At 37.0% G+C, this 17,664-nt stretch overlaps 1 protein-coding gene across 3 annotated transcripts in view; it reads right to left on the bottom strand.

Annotated features, from left to right (window-relative positions):
* Positions 1-382: 382 nt before the first annotated feature.
* LOC107657010 (kelch domain-containing protein 8B) overlaps positions 383-17,664 on the bottom strand; it is a 110,432-nt gene continuing 93,150 nt past the window's right edge. For all 3 annotated transcript variants that reach the window (XM_016444987.1, XM_016444988.1, XM_016444989.1), the window contains 2 exons: positions 5,798-5,899; positions 383-814 (listed from right to left, as the gene is read on the bottom strand). In XM_016444987.1, coding sequence (XP_016300473.1) covers positions 618-814; positions 5,798-5,899 — 299 coding nt within the window. In that variant the 3' untranslated portion in view covers positions 383-617. The remainder of the gene's footprint in view (positions 815-5,797; positions 5,900-17,664) is intronic.

The following is a 17,664-nucleotide window of genomic DNA, read 5'->3' as shown; positions in this document are numbered from 1 at the left end:
GCTGTGAAAGTACAAAAACACACATACTCCCATTTCTGAAGTCTCGTGCAGAAGATCCTGTTTGTCAATCGTACAAAAAGTGCTAAACATGCTACCTCAGACGGGTGCTGTGGCAGCGTTGTGGATATGGCCCTAAGTTCCTCTTATTTTGCCAGAAAATTACCCTGCTTTGATACTGAAAAATGCTGTACAGTTCAAAGGCGCCTGGAGTGTTGCGTGTGCCTGTCTGTGTAGGTCTGCACATCCATCGATCTATATATATATATACTAATATATTTATAATTATATATATTAATAAATATATGTATTAATACATTGCTATATTTAATATAGTTAGATGAATGATATATTTATGTATTTTTTGCTTGTCTTAGATCTCCAGTCCAAAACTCTTCTGTCCAGGGGTGTGGAACGCTGTCCAAGCTCCAGTAGATTTTCTCCACTATTCAAAGTATAAAGCTGATGCGTCCTCTGAGGGGAAAGTCTGTGAATATTTGTCGGAGACATACACGTCAGCTTGACGTCAGTATGCTCGTGTGTGTTTGCAGAGCTTACACTCCGGAAAGTACAGCATGTGAGGATTTGTGTAGTTGTTCATTAGTGTGTGTATGTGTGTGTCAGACTGTCTCTTTCAAACAGAGGGCTTCCACGGCGTTGCTGGGACCCTGGGACACCCCTCCGATGAGGAACAGCATGTTGGGGGTCTGAATGGAGGCACAGGAGCAGCGAGGGCTAGGTAAGGGAGCCACGGGTTCCCATCTCCTCTTCAGTTGGTTATAACTCTCCACTGACGCCAGTGGGGATGGCTGGTTACCTGAAAGCACACGAAACAAAGCACTGTCACAAATATACAAAAACCCAGAGATATGTACTGAAGTTTCAAAATTGTGTAGCAAATGCATGACAATTCGAATTTATCAGTGGCTTACACTGATATTAACCATGAAATATTTTAAATGTTGCCTTTTCATTTAATACAACCGTAGACTATGTATCCTAGCTGTGAAGTCATCTATATGCTAGTGCAGAGGTTTTCAAACTGGGGTCACTATGGAGTGTTTAAGGGTCCACTGTTTTTTTTTAATTAATTTTTTTTAATAAAATGTATTTTTATGGCAGTTAAAGTTAATATGTTAATATGTAATATTAAATAAGTTTTACATAGTATTATTATTATATATATATTTTTTTACATATTTCTTTAAATACTACCATTTCATCAAAACTGACATCACTACACACACACACACCTTTTTTATTTCTTATTAGAAAAAAAAACACATTTTCAACATTTAACAAATATTTTCAGATATAGTTATGAAAAAATATAATATAATATATATAATACTATATAATAGAAATGTAATCTAATCTAATCTAATCTAATAGAAATGGCTTTAGTAAAATGTCAATAATAAAAGCCAATTATTTAATTTCAGAAATTAAACATTTTACAAATTTTATTTGTAATTTCATTAGTGTCAAGATTTTCTGCATATAGCACATTTCAGAAAATAGTGTATATGAATATAAATATGTTTCATATATTTTTTTTAAATAATTTTTATACTTCTAATACTATATATTTATTATATAAACAAACAAAAAATGTAGCAGGTATGCGCATTAAAAACGAACAGTATTTCTCTTTTAAAAACATGCATTAAAAATACGGTTGACTCATCCTGTACTACACAGATTTTTATCCAATCAAATGCTCTCTCAAAATGTGAATACCACCTACATCTAACTAGCAAGTAGCAAATCATAATCCATGGCTGTGATGTAAAATATTGGCTATTTAAAAAAGGGGGGATAAACTCCTCAATATTTCCCACCTAAACTTTGTGATTTTCAAAGAAAAACACAGAAAACTGTGCCTGTCCAGAATGAAAGGTTAGTCAAATACAATAAACGAGTGTCCCAGTCCACATGTCAAAACCTAAAGAAAATATTTCCAGTTTTAGTATATCACACACAGGCAGGTGTGCAGGAAGCGCTGCACATTACACAGCCTCTCCAGCCATTCAATCAACACATCACCCTCTCACTGCACACACACACATTGCGGATGTTTCTTGCAGATGAAGCACTTGCCACCTGGTGGGTTTTGGGACTAAAGCAGGTTTGAACAGGTGGCAGCATGCAGATTTCTTCAAATTATGTAACTCGTACAGATTCTGTGGCTTCTGCTTGGAGAAACTTTTGCTCTGATGTTGCAAAATAAATAAATAAAAACAAAGTTTCGCTGATAAATTCTGGCACAAACACTACAGTCGCAGTGAACAGCGAACATTTTCTCATTTTCCCCGGGGTCAGTAAGACTAGGCTGGGTTTTTTTCACTCTTTTACCTTCAGCGCTGAGACCTACATCATCACATGGGACCTGCCGCTAAGTTTCCATGGTTACTCAAAACGAAACAAAGCACTGTCACAAATATACAAAAACCCAGAGATATGTACTGAAGTTTCAAAATTGTGTAGCAAATGCATGACAATTCGAATTTATCAGTGGCTTACACTGATATTAACCATGAAATATTTTAAATGTTGCCTTTTCATTTAATACAACCGTAGACTATGTATCCTAGCTGTGAAGTCATCTATATGCTAGTGCAGAGGTTTTCAAACTGGGGTCACTATGGAGTGTTTAAGGGTCCACTGTTTTTTTTTAATTAATTTTTTTTAATAAAATGTATTTTTATGGCAGTTAAAGTTAATATGTTAATATGTAATATTAAATAAGTTTTACATAGTATTATTATTATATATATATTTTTTTACATATTTCTTTAAATACTACCATTTCATCAAAACTGACATCACTACACACACACACACCTTTTTTATTTCTTATTAGAAAAAAAAACACATTTTCAACATTTAACAAATATTTTCAGATATAGTTATGAAAAAATATAATATAATATATATAATACTATATAATAGAAATGTAATCTAATCTAATCTAATCTAATAGAAATGGCTTTAGTAAAATGTCAATAATAAAAGCCAATTATTTAATTTCAGAAATTAAACATTTTACAAATTTTATTTGTAATTTCATTAGTGTCAAGATTTTCTGCATATAGCACATTTCAGAAAATAGTGTATATGAATATAAATATGTTTCATATATTTTTTTTAAATAATTTTTATACTTCTAATACTATATATTTATTATATAAACAAACAAAAAATGTAGCAGGTATGCGCATTAAAAACGAACAGTATTTCTCTTTTAAAAACATGCATTAAAAATACGGTTGACTCATCCTGTACTACACAGATTTTTATCCAATCAAATGCTCTCTCAAAATGTGAATACCACCTACATCTAACTAGCAAGTAGCAAATCATAATCCATGGCTGTGATGTAAAATATTGGCTATTTAAAAAAGGGGGGATAAACTCCTCAATATTTCCCACCTAAACTTTGTGATTTTCAAAGAAAAACACAGAAAACTGTGCCTGTCCAGAATGAAAGGTTAGTCAAATACAATAAACGAGTGTCCCAGTCCACATGTCAAAACCTAAAGAAAATATTTCCAGTTTTAGTATATCACACACAGGCAGGTGTGCAGGAAGCGCTGCACATTACACAGCCTCTCCAGCCATTCAATCAACACATCACCCTCTCACTGCACACACACACATTGCGGATGTTTCTTGCAGATGAAGCACTTGCCACCTGGTGGGTTTTGGGACTAAAGCAGGTTTGAACAGGTGGCAGCATGCAGATTTCTTCAAATTATGTAACTCGTACAGATTCTGTGGCTTCTGCTTGGAGAAACTTTTGCTCTGATGTTGCAAAATAAATAAATAAAAACAAAGTTTCGCTGATAAATTCTGGCACAAACACTACAGTCGCAGTGAACAGCGAACATTTTCTCATTTTCCCCGGGGTCAGTAAGACTAGGCTGGGTTTTTTTCACTCTTTTACCTTCAGCGCTGAGACCTACCTCATCACATGGGACCTGCCGCTAAGTTTCCATGGTTACTCAAATTGAAGTGCAGATGATATGAATGGACTGGTGCGGTGACTATTGTTATCATAATTTCCTGTTAGAACAAACACTATGGCGAATCCTCTTGCAGTAATCAAAAGTGTCACGTCGAGCTGTGCTCTGGCGCTGGCGTGGAGAGCTTGTGCGTGTTGCTACATATCCTCAGGCCCTTTGGTGTTCACACAAATACATATTTGTAAAAGCAGTTTTGTAGGAGCTGTTTTGCAAAGGTTAGATTCATCTGCGATTCTATCACATACTCTGATTCGTTTGTCCAGACAGTGTTGTAAATATCTATGTAAGTATCTATGTTCGTTGCTATAGTAACGACATGAACATCAACACAACGCCAAGAGTCTTTCACATGCTACAACTGAGAGCATTTGTCAGAGTGGAAAGTGATGGTGGAAAAACCTGAAGTTTTGTCTGTCATGACATCTTGCCACGGTGCCAAACTCAGAAGGCACATGAGAGAACATTAAGCAACTGAGGCATTTTACTCAGTCAAGCACAGAATGCACAAAACCATAGACTCATTCACTACATAGTGAATGCCACATCTCCAATATGGACCTAATAGCAGCCATTAATTCTAGAAAGACATGAGGAGCTACAGGGAATGGAGCATCTCCTCCACTTATGTCATTATTTCTCTATGTGTGCATAAGTCTGTATGGCCTTATGAGTTTCTAACAATGCCTGTTAAAAAAAAAGAACAGAGGAAAAAGACTAAAGCACTATGAAAGAGACACAAAAATAGCTCAGAAAATCACCAGATAAAAAGATGAACAGCAACAGCAGAGACACTAAAAACGAAGGGAGGAAAAAACACACCCGCAATGTGCACCGAGACAAGACATGAAGGGGGGACGGGGTAGAAAGAGGTGACAACAACTAAGAGAGGATAGAGCAAGCAGGTGAAGGAAGAAGTAGTGCTACACTAAAATGTGAATGTTCTCACGCAATGAATAATGGAGACGCTCACACACACACACACACACACACACAATCCTCCATTGGCTGCTGTGATGCCTGAAATTATGTCTATTTCTATACATAGGAAAAGATGAAATAAAAATGTGCCATGTTTAATCTGCAACGCTCTGCCCTAAATATCGTTTTTTGAGAAGACACTGAAATTTCTCGCCCACTCTTTGAGCTGACATTTATTAAAGAAATTTCTCTCTCTCCCTCTAGTAATGCAGCCACAGACAAACAGACTGGAAAAAAATAAGGCAGTATTTGAGACGGATATTCAGAGCTTTTTCATTGGAGCGTAAAGACCCAAATGAACAAATCATTTTGTTTGAAGACACGTCAGTCTAGGGAACAGGCTGTCGTTGAGTAACTCCACATATTCATTGTTTCATAATGAGGCTAAATGTGATTATTTGACTTTCCAATTAAAATTAAGTTCTGCTTATGAAGGGAATGCTGATCAAACTACACACTAAACAATCAGTGCAAATTATGCCGATCACTTCTTAAGGGTAGGTCGCATAGTTCGTAAAGTTGTTGAGATGTGGCCTGTAATTGTTGCAGATGGTGTACTGTGAGGTAGATTCTTGTTGCTAGGTGACATTAGTGCACAGTACTTACTCATGGCTGCACATAAAGACCTGACATAATGAATCCATTTGCTTGATATGGCATTTTATTATGAGGCCGTTTCTGCCGCAGGTTGTTCCGAAAAATCAGTCTTCGTGCTGTGCTTTGTAGATTTCTTTCAAGGTTTTCTAAGCTCAGTTGATCCTATTTGCATAATCTATTCAACATCAGCAGTTACTTACCGAGTCCCCCCGCAGCGATGACCCGTCCACCGAGACAGCCAGCTACGAAGTCTGCCCGCTTCTCTCTCATGCGACAGCTCCGCGTGGCTTTCAACCACACACCTGCACACAGGTGAAAAACACGCACCAGAGGTTAAAGGTCAGAGAGGTCAAGATCGCACCATGGGTATTATCGGTAAAACCAAAACCACATTTTCATGTAGTTTAGGAACTAAAATAACAAACTAAACATACTAAAATTAAACTAAAAATATATTGACATGTTTAAAAATACAACATCTAATAAAAAATAATACCAAAATTACACAGAACAACATTTTTAAAGGGGTCCTATTATGCTTTTTCACTTTTTTAATTTTAGTCAGATGGAGCAAGGGGCGTGGCAGTACTGAAACACCGTCTAAGCTGTTCGCCAATCACAACGCACTGGGACAGCTAACCAATCACAACACATTTTGTTTTTCGGAAGGCGGACCTTCATCAAAGCCGGAACTAATCGAGCTGTTTGTGCCAGGCTGGGGAGAAAGGTATTTTAACAATGTAAATGATGTGAAAAATAATGCGTTGTTCGAACCACCAAGCGTGAGAGCATGTTCTAGTACACCCCCAAAACAAAATCAAGACTTTGTAAAAGAGCATAATAGGACCCCTTTAAATTAAAATGGAAACAGAAAATATACAAATAAAATCTTAACAAAAGTTAAGTTCTTAACTTAATAAAATATTAACAAAAACTATAATAGTATAACAATGCCTGGTCCAGTTAGCCCTAGTCTCATGTAGCCAGACCTTCAGACTGACAGCAGAAGGTCTGGACTCCATAGCAGCTTTCATTGGCTGAGGACTGGCTGACATATAAAACAACCAATCACAGTTAGATTTGTTCCACGTGATGTTTAGGGGCGTGAAAATGTACATTTTCCCTACGATAACAGACAAATTCATCTAAATAAATTATTCATTCAAGAACATTGTTAAAGTTTACCGCAACAATGGTGCTGCGAAATTCACATACTTTTGAAAATCCAGCATTTAGTTGATCCTAATTGCTCATTGTCACAGTTTTAAACACAATAGATTTTTTTCCTCTATAAGGGGATTTGGCATCACATCAGCTTTGTTTCAAGACAGACTGTTAAAGAATGCGAAACGTCTCCTGGAAATCCTGTAGAATTAGATGATGACTTCCAAAATAAATAGTGAAATACACACTCACACACACACACACACACACACACACACACACACATATATATGATATAAAAGTCAGATGGCTTTTATGTCTCAGGTGTTTGCCTCAAAGGCTTTCATAGTTTCCATGTCCAATGATGGCAGATTTTAGATCATGAACTTTCAGGGAGTCCTGTGTTAGCCGAACAACTGTTGTTGAGATCCCTCCAGGTATTCTAGACTTCCTTGGGGTCTTCAAAAATCAATATAAAGCCCCAGAATATGTCTCTGATTCACTCAAATGTAACCAGATGGGGCATGTTGCTTGTGGTCATTTGTCAGCATGTGGGAACCAGCCAAAGTTGACATGGAAACCATAATTTACCACAATGACTGCAATGAAAGAAAACAAGTGAGAACTGAAAGTCAGAGCTGTTATTGTAAATAAGTGAAGTGACATGTGGCCAAGTATGGTGACCCATACTCGGAATTAGTGCTCTGCATTTAACCCATCCTAAGTGCACACACACAGCAGTGAACACACACACACTGTGAACACACACCCGGAGCAGTGGGCAGCCATTTATGCTGCGGCGCCCGGGGAGCAGTTGGGGGTTCGGTGCCTTGCTCAAGGGCACCTCAGTCGTGGTATTGAAGGTGGAAGAGAGCGCTGTACATTCACTCCCCCCACCTACAATCCCTGCCGGTACGAGACTCGAACCCACAACCTTTGGGTTACGAGTCCAACTCTCTAACCATTAGGCCACGACTTCCCCTGTTCTTAATGACTTGCCTGGTTAAATAAAGGGTTAAATGAAATGAAATAGAGAGAGTTCAGACTCACACACACACAATCAATCTGCCCTAAACTATACAGACGGCTTGATAGACAACTTTAGTGATGAACAAACAGCTGAGGAGGGCATATCTCTCTATTTTTGATTCCCTAACATGCCATGACCATGCAGTCTCCGGAAAGCAGTCTCCCTGTATGACACCATCTGCCTGGGAGCAAATTTATGCCCTCAGTTTTCTCAGACGTTCCCATACACAACGTCTTCACTCACTCTTTTTGACTCCACTGATTGTTTTGAGGGCACTTTAAAATCTGTTAACTCCATTTCCTTTCTTTGTTGTAACCTTCAGCCACCTGCCATCTCTTTCCACCATTGTGGTCTCCAAGCTCTTCAGCGTTATCCCAAATTTTCTCCCTGCTGTCAGCCTCACATAAAAGAATGCTATCTGTTTGAAAAATACTCTATAGGCCACTGTATCCCCACCCGCACACTCTTACTTGTCCTTATCGGACTTAATAGCCCTCTTGCTCAAGGTATCAAGGTCTCCTCATGAAGATAAGAAATACTCTGCTGTAACCCAATCTTGTCCTGACTGATGGCACAATCTGTGGAGCTGCTCTGAAATCTGTCTGAAGAGTGAATATCTTTCAGCACTTTTTGATTCTTTAATAGGGTCATAAGAAACCGAATTTTCCTTCATAGTCTGAAGCCAAAAGAGTTTAAATTACTTTAAAATATATACTGTAAGTTTCAGAAGTCAAAAGGTTTATTCTGGTCTTCAGATTCGATTGGCTAAAATGAGTGAATTTGAGTGCTAATACACAGTCCAGCAGCACTAGGACTTTTCACTGTATCTGTGTTTGTTCCAGACAGACTGACAGTCTGTGCATTTGTGGTGGGAGCTTTGCAACTTCTTCTGCAGGTTGCATCGCTACACCAGTATGTGGACACAAGCGACTGTCTTTATGATTGAGTCTGTGAGTTATTTAATTAAGCGATTCATTCAAACAAAGTGATTCACAGCAAATTCGTTTAAACACACTGATTCATTCAGGAACAAAACAAGTGAGTGTCTATATGAGTGAGTCATTGAATTATTTAGTCAGCTGTTTTGTTCAAAGAATTAATTCAGAAACAAAATCTACTTACTATCGTTAAACAGATTAATATATATTAACAGACCATTCCCTTTTATATGTCTTTTATACATCACATTTCATAGAGGAAATTTACATATAGATTTTAAAGGTACAACAGCACAAAACAGCCTCTTTAATTTAGAGAAGTTTCAGAGACAGTGAGAACAATGTTCATGAATATCCAAATTATGAAAATTTTGTAGCAGAAAATCTTATAGAACATTATAAGTAGACCTACGGGTGAACACATTAATACTGATAATAACACCAGTGGTGGTTCCTCATTTCATGTGGTGGATTATGCATTTTATGGACATTAATGTTAATGTAGAAGTTTCCTATATATTTATAATGGAATATATGACTCAGTACTCTGTACAGCACAACAGCAGGAACCAGACAAATAGGTTGAACACTACAGGGATTCAAATATTAATAATACATTGCTTCCTGCCAACTGTCAAATCAAAGATGCTGTTGTCTTGAATCGTCACCTCTGATAATAAAGCTCTGCATTTAAGCACATCCTCTCTAACAAAACTGATGTGCTGAGAAATACAGAGAAAGCAAGCAAAAGATCAAAGATATAAGCTGTCTCAACCTGTCTGCCTTTCTCTGCCTTCACACACACAGCAAGGCAAACTGTGGTAGTTAATGAAGTGTGGCGGCTCCAGCGTGACCGGTCAAGCTGTTTTTAGAAGAGAGAAAGGCATTGACTATCTCATTGGGTACAGGTAAGCTCATTGTATGAGATTACAGCACACTAAAAGGAGAATGAGGGAGAAGTACAGAGAAGAAAAGATTTGGATGAAGGCAAGAAAAGAGAAACGGTTAAGCAGGAACAATTTCCACCACCCCCCCCACCCCCACTGCCCCTTCTGAAACTACGAGATAAACTGGTTGAAATTGCCAGTGACTCCATGCTGACAGGAGTCTGAACGTTTGTTTCGCTCTCTCAATATGTATGAGATTCAAATGGAGCTGAATTAGGATCAGAGTTCACAGATAACACTCTGAAGATCTAAATCACTCAGACTGAAGAAATGCACTCAGAAATGCTCAAATCTGATGGTTTATGTATGCGTTTACAGTGATGGCTTCTCTTCATATATGATCTCTGAAATTCACATTTAATCTCAGATTCATCCATTATCATTTTAACAATTAGGTAAAGGGAACATTCCAGGCCATTGCTGGTCACGTCCTTTCCCTCCTTTATATACAGGTGCATCTCAATAAATTAGAATGTCGTGGAGTTGAGATAGTGAATTGGTGGGTTTTTGTTAAATGTGAGCCAAAATCATCACAATTAAAAGAACCAAAGACTTAAACTACTTCAGTCTGTGTGCATTGAATTTATTTAATACACGAGTTTCACAATTTGAGTTGAATTACTGAAATAAATGAACTTTTCTAATTTATTGAGATGCACCTGTATTGTAAAAGGTAATTTTTCTAGTCTAGTCTCTATTTATTTATTTTTCAGATTTTTAGGCAACCATATAAAGCAAAATGTGACCCTGGACCACAAAACCAGTCTTAATTCGCTGGGGTATATTTGTAGCAATAGCCAAAAATAAAAAACGTTTATAAATTGTAAAAAAAGTAAAGATCATGCTTCATGAAGATATTTTATAAATTTCCCACCGTAAATATATCAAAACTTAATTTTTGATTAGTAATATGCATTGCTAAGAACTTTATTTGGACAACTTTAAAGGTGATTTTCTATAGTGATTAGCATTCCCTTTGGTTGGGCACTTGGAACTTCGTTTATGTTGCTCTAATTTTCTTCCTGTTAATGCAGCAATGCATCCTGAAGTCAGAGTTATTTGATTTCAAGGGAAGAAAAGTAATAAATAGGTTGCTTTTAGAAGGTGACCTGTCTTCTAATTAAAGCATTAGTGTATTTTTTTTGTGTTTATTAATGAACTTTTTCAAATTTCATTTTTCATAAATACCTTGAGATGCTTTTAATTGGGTTTATATAATCCTTAAATAGTGTGTGGTAATATGCTAAACTCACACACAGACTTAAACATTCAGCACGTGAATCAACCTAAATGAAAGGATCAAGTTCCCCCTACAGTTATTTTTTAGTTACTAGAACTCTCGTGTAAGTAAACTATACTAACTAAGCATTTATCAGTACAACATACTATTCCTATTTCACTTTTTTTCAAGGCAATCGGTTTGCATGCTTTTTTTAAGTAAGCCCACTCTCAGATTCCAGATTTTCAAATATCTCGACCAAATATTGCTAACAAATAACAAACCATACATCAATGGAAAGCTTATTTATTCAGCTTTCAGATGATGTATAAATCTGAAAAATTGACACTTAAGACTGGTTTTGTGGCCCAGGGTCACAAATAAGAAATAATGGTGAACACTTTTAGTTCAATTTGTTAAAATTAGTTAAAGGGGTCATATGATGCTGCTAAAAAGAACATTATTTTGTGTATTTGGTGTAATGAAATGTGTTTATGCGGTTTAAAGTAAAAAAAACACATTATTTTCCACATACTGTACATTATTGAGACTTTAGTCTTTGCAACTTTACAGATCTTCTTTATGCACCAAGAGCTTGTAACACTGCAAAGAGAAAAAATTGAAATCGCATCATATGACCCCTTTAATGCATTGGGTATCATGAACTAACAATGAACAATACTTTACTGCATTATAACAAAGCGTAAAAAATTTAAGGGGGTCTGAATACTTTCCGTACCCACTGTATCTCAACTGGTGGGTTGTGACCCAAAAGTGGGTCGCAAGACAGTTCTGATTGGGTCGTGGAGTGTACAGTCAAAGAAACAACAAAAAACGTAATTCTAAATGTTTTTCTGATGCGAGACTTTTATTTTGAAAAATGTGCGTGAACGCTGTTGACACTTTTTTTTGCAGTTTAAGTAAAGACTGCCTGAGAAAAACGTGCTGTCCCGATTTAGTATCTGCAGTCAGATGAGATGTTGTCATGCTTAACGTCAGTCTCATTATTCTATCGTTATTTCTTTAACTTGTTATGAAATAAAAAGTCTCTCACCTCAGAAAAATGAACTATCTTGTCCTGTCAGACATTATGCTGTGCTTGTAGCACACACTCTTCAACTGCACGCGCAAATGCGGTGGCACACGCTGTATATCATTTCACTAAAGCGCAAAAGAAACTACGAGCATGCAACGTGTGAAATAAAAGTAGTATCAATAAATCACATAACTGGTACTTCGTGTGTTAGCTGGGAAGGATTTGCATGAAGGTATATATTTTTAAAATAAATAAATATATATATATATATATATATATCATAAAGTGGGTCGCGGCTTGATGACCATGGGAAAATGTGGGTACCATGGCCAAACCAGTTGAGAAGCACACAGAAAGATATTTCGGTCCATACACTGAAGGCCAATGGGGTCCAAAACAACACTGAACCCCACTGGCTTTATTGTATGATCAAATTCTCTTAACACATTTAGGTACACTTTTGAAAAGTGCACTTTATAATAATACTTTTACTTTAATAAGTACTTTAATAAGTTGTAATATTCTTTTATTTGATTTGACAAACTACAGCACATCTGAAGCACTTGGTTTTAACTGTAGTGTGTTATTTGATATTACATTTAAAATTAAAATATTTTAAATGCACTAAATTGCAACTTCATCATTACAAATATGTTTAGTTTATACCATAAATGCTTGTCAGTACATTCGGCGGTACTTTAAACATATTTCAAAAAGCAACAGAAGTAATTATAAATTATTATTATTGAAATAAGTTCAACTAAATGCATTTAATATAAATTTAAACTATAAAATTTATATTTAATTGTAAATAATCTGCAATAAAGTGTCCTAAAAATACATTTATTTTACACTTAAGTATATTCTTTTAAACTTTTCTAGATATTCTTATGATAAAAAACTATTCTTATCATAGCATCAACTCTTCATTTAGTAGCAGAAAATAAGAAAGGAGGAGTCACATACCAAAGTCTACAAAGCACTGCATTTTTCTGAACTGCTGCTTTAGAATACCTGTCTGCTTGCCCACCTGTCTGTCTGTCGACCTGTCGCTTGCTATTGAACCAGACATGCACACTGCTGCGCTTCTTTCTATAGCTAAAGGTGTTACATGATTGACAGTTCTGCGGGCTCAGAACAGCGACCCAGCTGGAGATGAGACCCTGTGTTTATTTAAAGCCCACAAATCAATCATCTCTTCTCTTTCTATTACGCTCATACATGCGCACACAAGCACATAGCCCTCGTCTGATCTACACTGTGAAAAATCACATTTAAAAAAAAAACTTACCACACTCAAATAGTGATAAAACAGTGTATTTCATGTTGGTTTGGCCAGTGTCCATATGCAGTTACAAGTACGAGTCTCATGGGTTTCTATGTTTCTATCCATTAAATAGTGCTCTGGGTTCTGCAAGTCAGGTTCCGCAAGTAAAAATAATCATTATTGTTATTTTTTTATTATTTTTAGTGATGATTTTTAAACCTTTAAATACAGATATATTGTGAGCTTCAAAGTTGTTAATTAATTTTTTTAATTGGTTAACTTTGTTAATTGATACTTTTTTACAGTTCATCAAAATACAGTAACATACAAACATCAAAAAATCAAGCACAATGGAATGAAAGTGGCATTTTGAACTCCACTGTGAATCTCATATCCATGCCCAGATAAATCTCTGATACTCCCCTGCACACTCTCAGGGGTAGAGAAGCATTGTGGGATTGATTAGAACAGATCGATGGGTTAATCCACGAGAGCGGTGCACTATATCAGTCAGTGTGATGCTGCAGAGGAGCACATGTGGAGTTTGTGTTATCAGAGCTGCTGGTCCAGATGGCCCTTGTGAGGCAGGAGAGGAAAGTTGAAAATAAGGATAAATGAAAGGAGTGTGTTAGGAGGGAATGTGTCAGGTCAGTCTGAAAACGAAAGATAAAGCGAGAGAGGAGGAGTGAAACATGTGACAACAGGACATCAGCAACTAAGACTCACACAGCGAAAAACACAGTTTTATGATACCTTGAAAACCTTTAGGGAGGAAGTTTGTTTTAAACCGTTTCTGCATGCTGTTACTGTGAATAAGGATGAGGGATCCAGCAATTGTTGCTAACGCCACACTCATTCATGTACAAAAGCCCTGAGAACACAAGCCGACAATAGCAGCTGTCATGCCTAATGAGTGAACACACACTGCATGCCTGTACGGCACAGCACACAGCGGCTGAGGTAATGAGTCTGTGTTCAGAATGAATGTGAGAGGATGTGTGCTTTTATGTCTCAAACAACATCCAATGAAGATTTTATTGTGTGAAACTAAACCAACCATTTCAAAGAGATCTCACTTTCATTAAAGGGGTCATATTGTAGAATTCATATTGTTTTTTTTTTTTGCTGTGGCGTCCGAGGAGCAGTTGGGGGTTCAGTGCCTTGCTCAAGGGTCTCACCTCAGACGTGGTGTTGAGGGTGGAAGAGAGCGCTGGTCATTCACTCCCCCCCCACCTATAATCCCAGCCGGTACAGAGACTAGAACCCGTGACTTTTGGGTTACAAGACCAACTCTCTTACCATTAGGCCACGACTGCCCCTGAAATTAAGATCATTGATTGATTGATTGATTGATTGATTGATTAATTGATTGATTGATTGAATGAATGAATGAATGAATGAATGAATGCATGGACGGATGGACGCCAGCTGCTCACTTGTACTGTTAGTAGTTCTTCTGGTGTTTAGCAATAATAGCATCTGTCCTGCCTAGACCACAACACCATGGCTGCATCAGAAATATCATATGGCGCTTTTCCACTGCGTGGTACGACTCGGCTCGGCACGGCTTGGCTCACGTTTCCACTGCAGTTTAGTATCGCTTTAGAGTGGGCGGGATTATTCACATGTTGTTAGTTGTGCCGCCTATACTGCCGCGACTCCTGAAAAACGTTACCCGTAAAAGTGAACCGTACCGAGCCATACCATGCAGTTGAAAAGCGCCAATACTTCCCTACTATATAGTAGACAAAAAACAGTATCTGAACAAAGTAGAATGCGCAAATTCACAGTATTCATAAAACAGTAGGCAAAGAGTTCCCAGAATACCTAATACTCCAAGTGAGATTATGAAATTCTGAAAAAAAAGAAAGCAATAAAAAAGAGGCTTTCATTTGGCACAGTGGATGGTTTCTCCTCCATAACCCACTATAAGTGTCAGAGTGGCCACAGGGTTTTACAGGATCATATTCATACCATAAAGGATGTGACTACAGTGTCCAGTGATATGACAGTGTAATATTAGCAATCTTAACTCCATCTTAACTTTGCTCAAGGGACACATTTAGCCCTGTAATTCAATTACTCATTCTCAATGTTCTTTGCTGGCAGTATGATTTATGGCATATGCTGTATTGGGAGGGAGAATTCTGCCAGTCACTGTGCATCTGCTTTCATGTTTGGTTAACCCTCTTGAGGTTGATTGCAACTGAAATAATAGTTTACCCCCATCATTTAAAAAATTATCTATTTTTGTGACAGCACTGGGTGATTGTATTCACAGAAGCACTCTAGCACCTTCTCTTCAGAGTGATTGGATGCTTTTGATGCAGCACAAGTTCTCAATTGCAAAAAAAATGCACATGCATATTTATGTAAAACTGTAACCAAGAGCTAAATGTTGTGCCACAATGTTACTGATATACATAAAAATCTCTAATTAATGCAAGCTGAAAGTTTGTATACATCAGTTGGGTTGCATTTGTGCAATTATGGAAAATGAATAATCTCTATAACAGCATGGTAATGCATAATGTCTTAATATGCCTACTAGCAGTGGTTGGTTGGTTGTATTATATTTGCATGAGGCTAAATGAGACTGACCAAGAAAACAAAGTTTTAAACAAACAAAAAATAAAGAGAGAGAAATGAGATGAAAGTATTAAACGTGACAGCACAGGAGGAGGCAATGAGACAGTGAGTGACAGAAAGGGAAAATCAGAAAAGAAATGGGACGGGGAGAAGGAGAGGCAAACAGGCACAAAGAGCACCGTGGAATGTGTTTGATTATGCTATGATTCTTCTCAAATGTCAAAGGCTCTTCGCATGCACTCTCACTTAGCTCTGACAGACAGAGAGATAAAGAGCCACAGAGAGAGAGAGTTATCTCAACTCATAAATACTGGCAAATGGACAAAAGAGCTGGCCAGAGGATGATCAGACATTATGGGCAATGATCCCTGGTGCACACTTCACTTTCATCCACAGAAATTTGCTTAATTGATTTGACATGTTATGAATGTTTAAAATGTTCATGTGCTATTGCATTACAATATTTATCTTAGGGTGATTTACATTTATTGTACTACACTAAACATTTAATGGGATAGTTCATCCCAAAATTGTGTCCACATTTACTATTCTTATTTTCTTTCGAAACCCATGACTTTATTTCTTTAGTGTAGATCTTTTGAAGAATGTACTGGCCACCTTTTCCATATAATTAAAGTAAATGGATATCTGGGTTGTTGAGTGTGAAAAAAGCACCTAAGAAGTATTATTAATGTGGCCCATATGACTTGTGCAGTATACATTAAGTCATACAATAGTTTTGTGTGAGGAATAGGTCAAAATTTCATTCACTACTCACCGAAAACGTTGCTCTCCATTCAAATATGGATAATGTGCATGAAAATGTGCACACAATTTAGAAGATTTTTAGTGAGTAACAACTTCAATTTCAGTCTTTTTCCTCACACAAGCTTATCATATAGGTTCAGAAGACTTGAAAAAATAGTGTCATAATGACTAGTTTTTAAATATTTTTATGGCATGCCAGATCCCTGTTCGCTTTCATTACATGAAAGAGTGAGCAGTACATTCTTCAACATTTCTTCTTCATTTCTTGTGTTCTGCTGAAGAACAGCAGATTTGAATACATAAATTCTGTCACACAGATTTGAATACATAAATTTAGGAGCTTTATTTTGGGAGGAACTTTTTGTTTGTTAATTAAAACCGGAGGGTAAACAGTGAGAAACTTCAAAGTTCAGCAGCACTTCACAATAAGATTTGCTTTGATATTAAACTAAAACGCCATTTGTAAAGTTAGTTCATAATGCAGCCTGACAAATCCCAACAGATTAAACATGCAATAACTGTCATACATATTGCATTACTCTGTTTGTATTCGGGTAGAATTTACTGAAAAAATGATTTTGAATGTTTGAAAAAGAAATGCCAGGAAAAACGTTTGTGTACACGGCGAGCATAGCCTCAGTCTATAAACCATACAAGATGTAGATGAAGAATATCCTGTACAATTTGTGTGGTGTTGTGTCATATACTGGCTTGAAGCTAAAATGGGGCTTTCAGCAGAGCATAGCACCGAGCTGTAGAGATCGACCACTGCCCTCAAAGACATTTGTGGCACTGAGAAGGCTTGAGGAGATTTGTAAGCCACACTGAAGAGAAAAGAGCCAAACAGGCAGAAGTTTTCAGTAAATAACGCTGAGACACAGCTCATCCGGTGTCTGCTGATTACACTGATGAACTCTGAAACCAAAGTCAATACGTGGGATGAAAGGAAAAGACAGATAAGGGAGGAAAAAATGTGTTAAGTAAAGACAGACAGAGAAAAGTGGCAAAAAAACAAAACAAAACAAAAAACAAGGGGACTACTGGCACCCTTCCCACTATGAGCCCATATCCACACATTATTATCCACCAAAAAAAAAAAAAAAACCCAC

This window comes from Sinocyclocheilus anshuiensis, unplaced genomic scaffold (genome assembly GCF_001515605.1).
Source record: "Sinocyclocheilus anshuiensis isolate Anshui unplaced genomic scaffold, SAMN03320099.WGS_v1.1 scaffold1453, whole genome shotgun sequence".
Classification (NCBI taxonomy): domain Eukaryota; kingdom Metazoa; phylum Chordata; class Actinopteri; order Cypriniformes; family Cyprinidae; genus Sinocyclocheilus; species Sinocyclocheilus anshuiensis.
The sequence above is the reverse complement of the archived record's forward strand: the minus strand, read 5'-3'. Positions and strand labels throughout refer to the sequence as shown.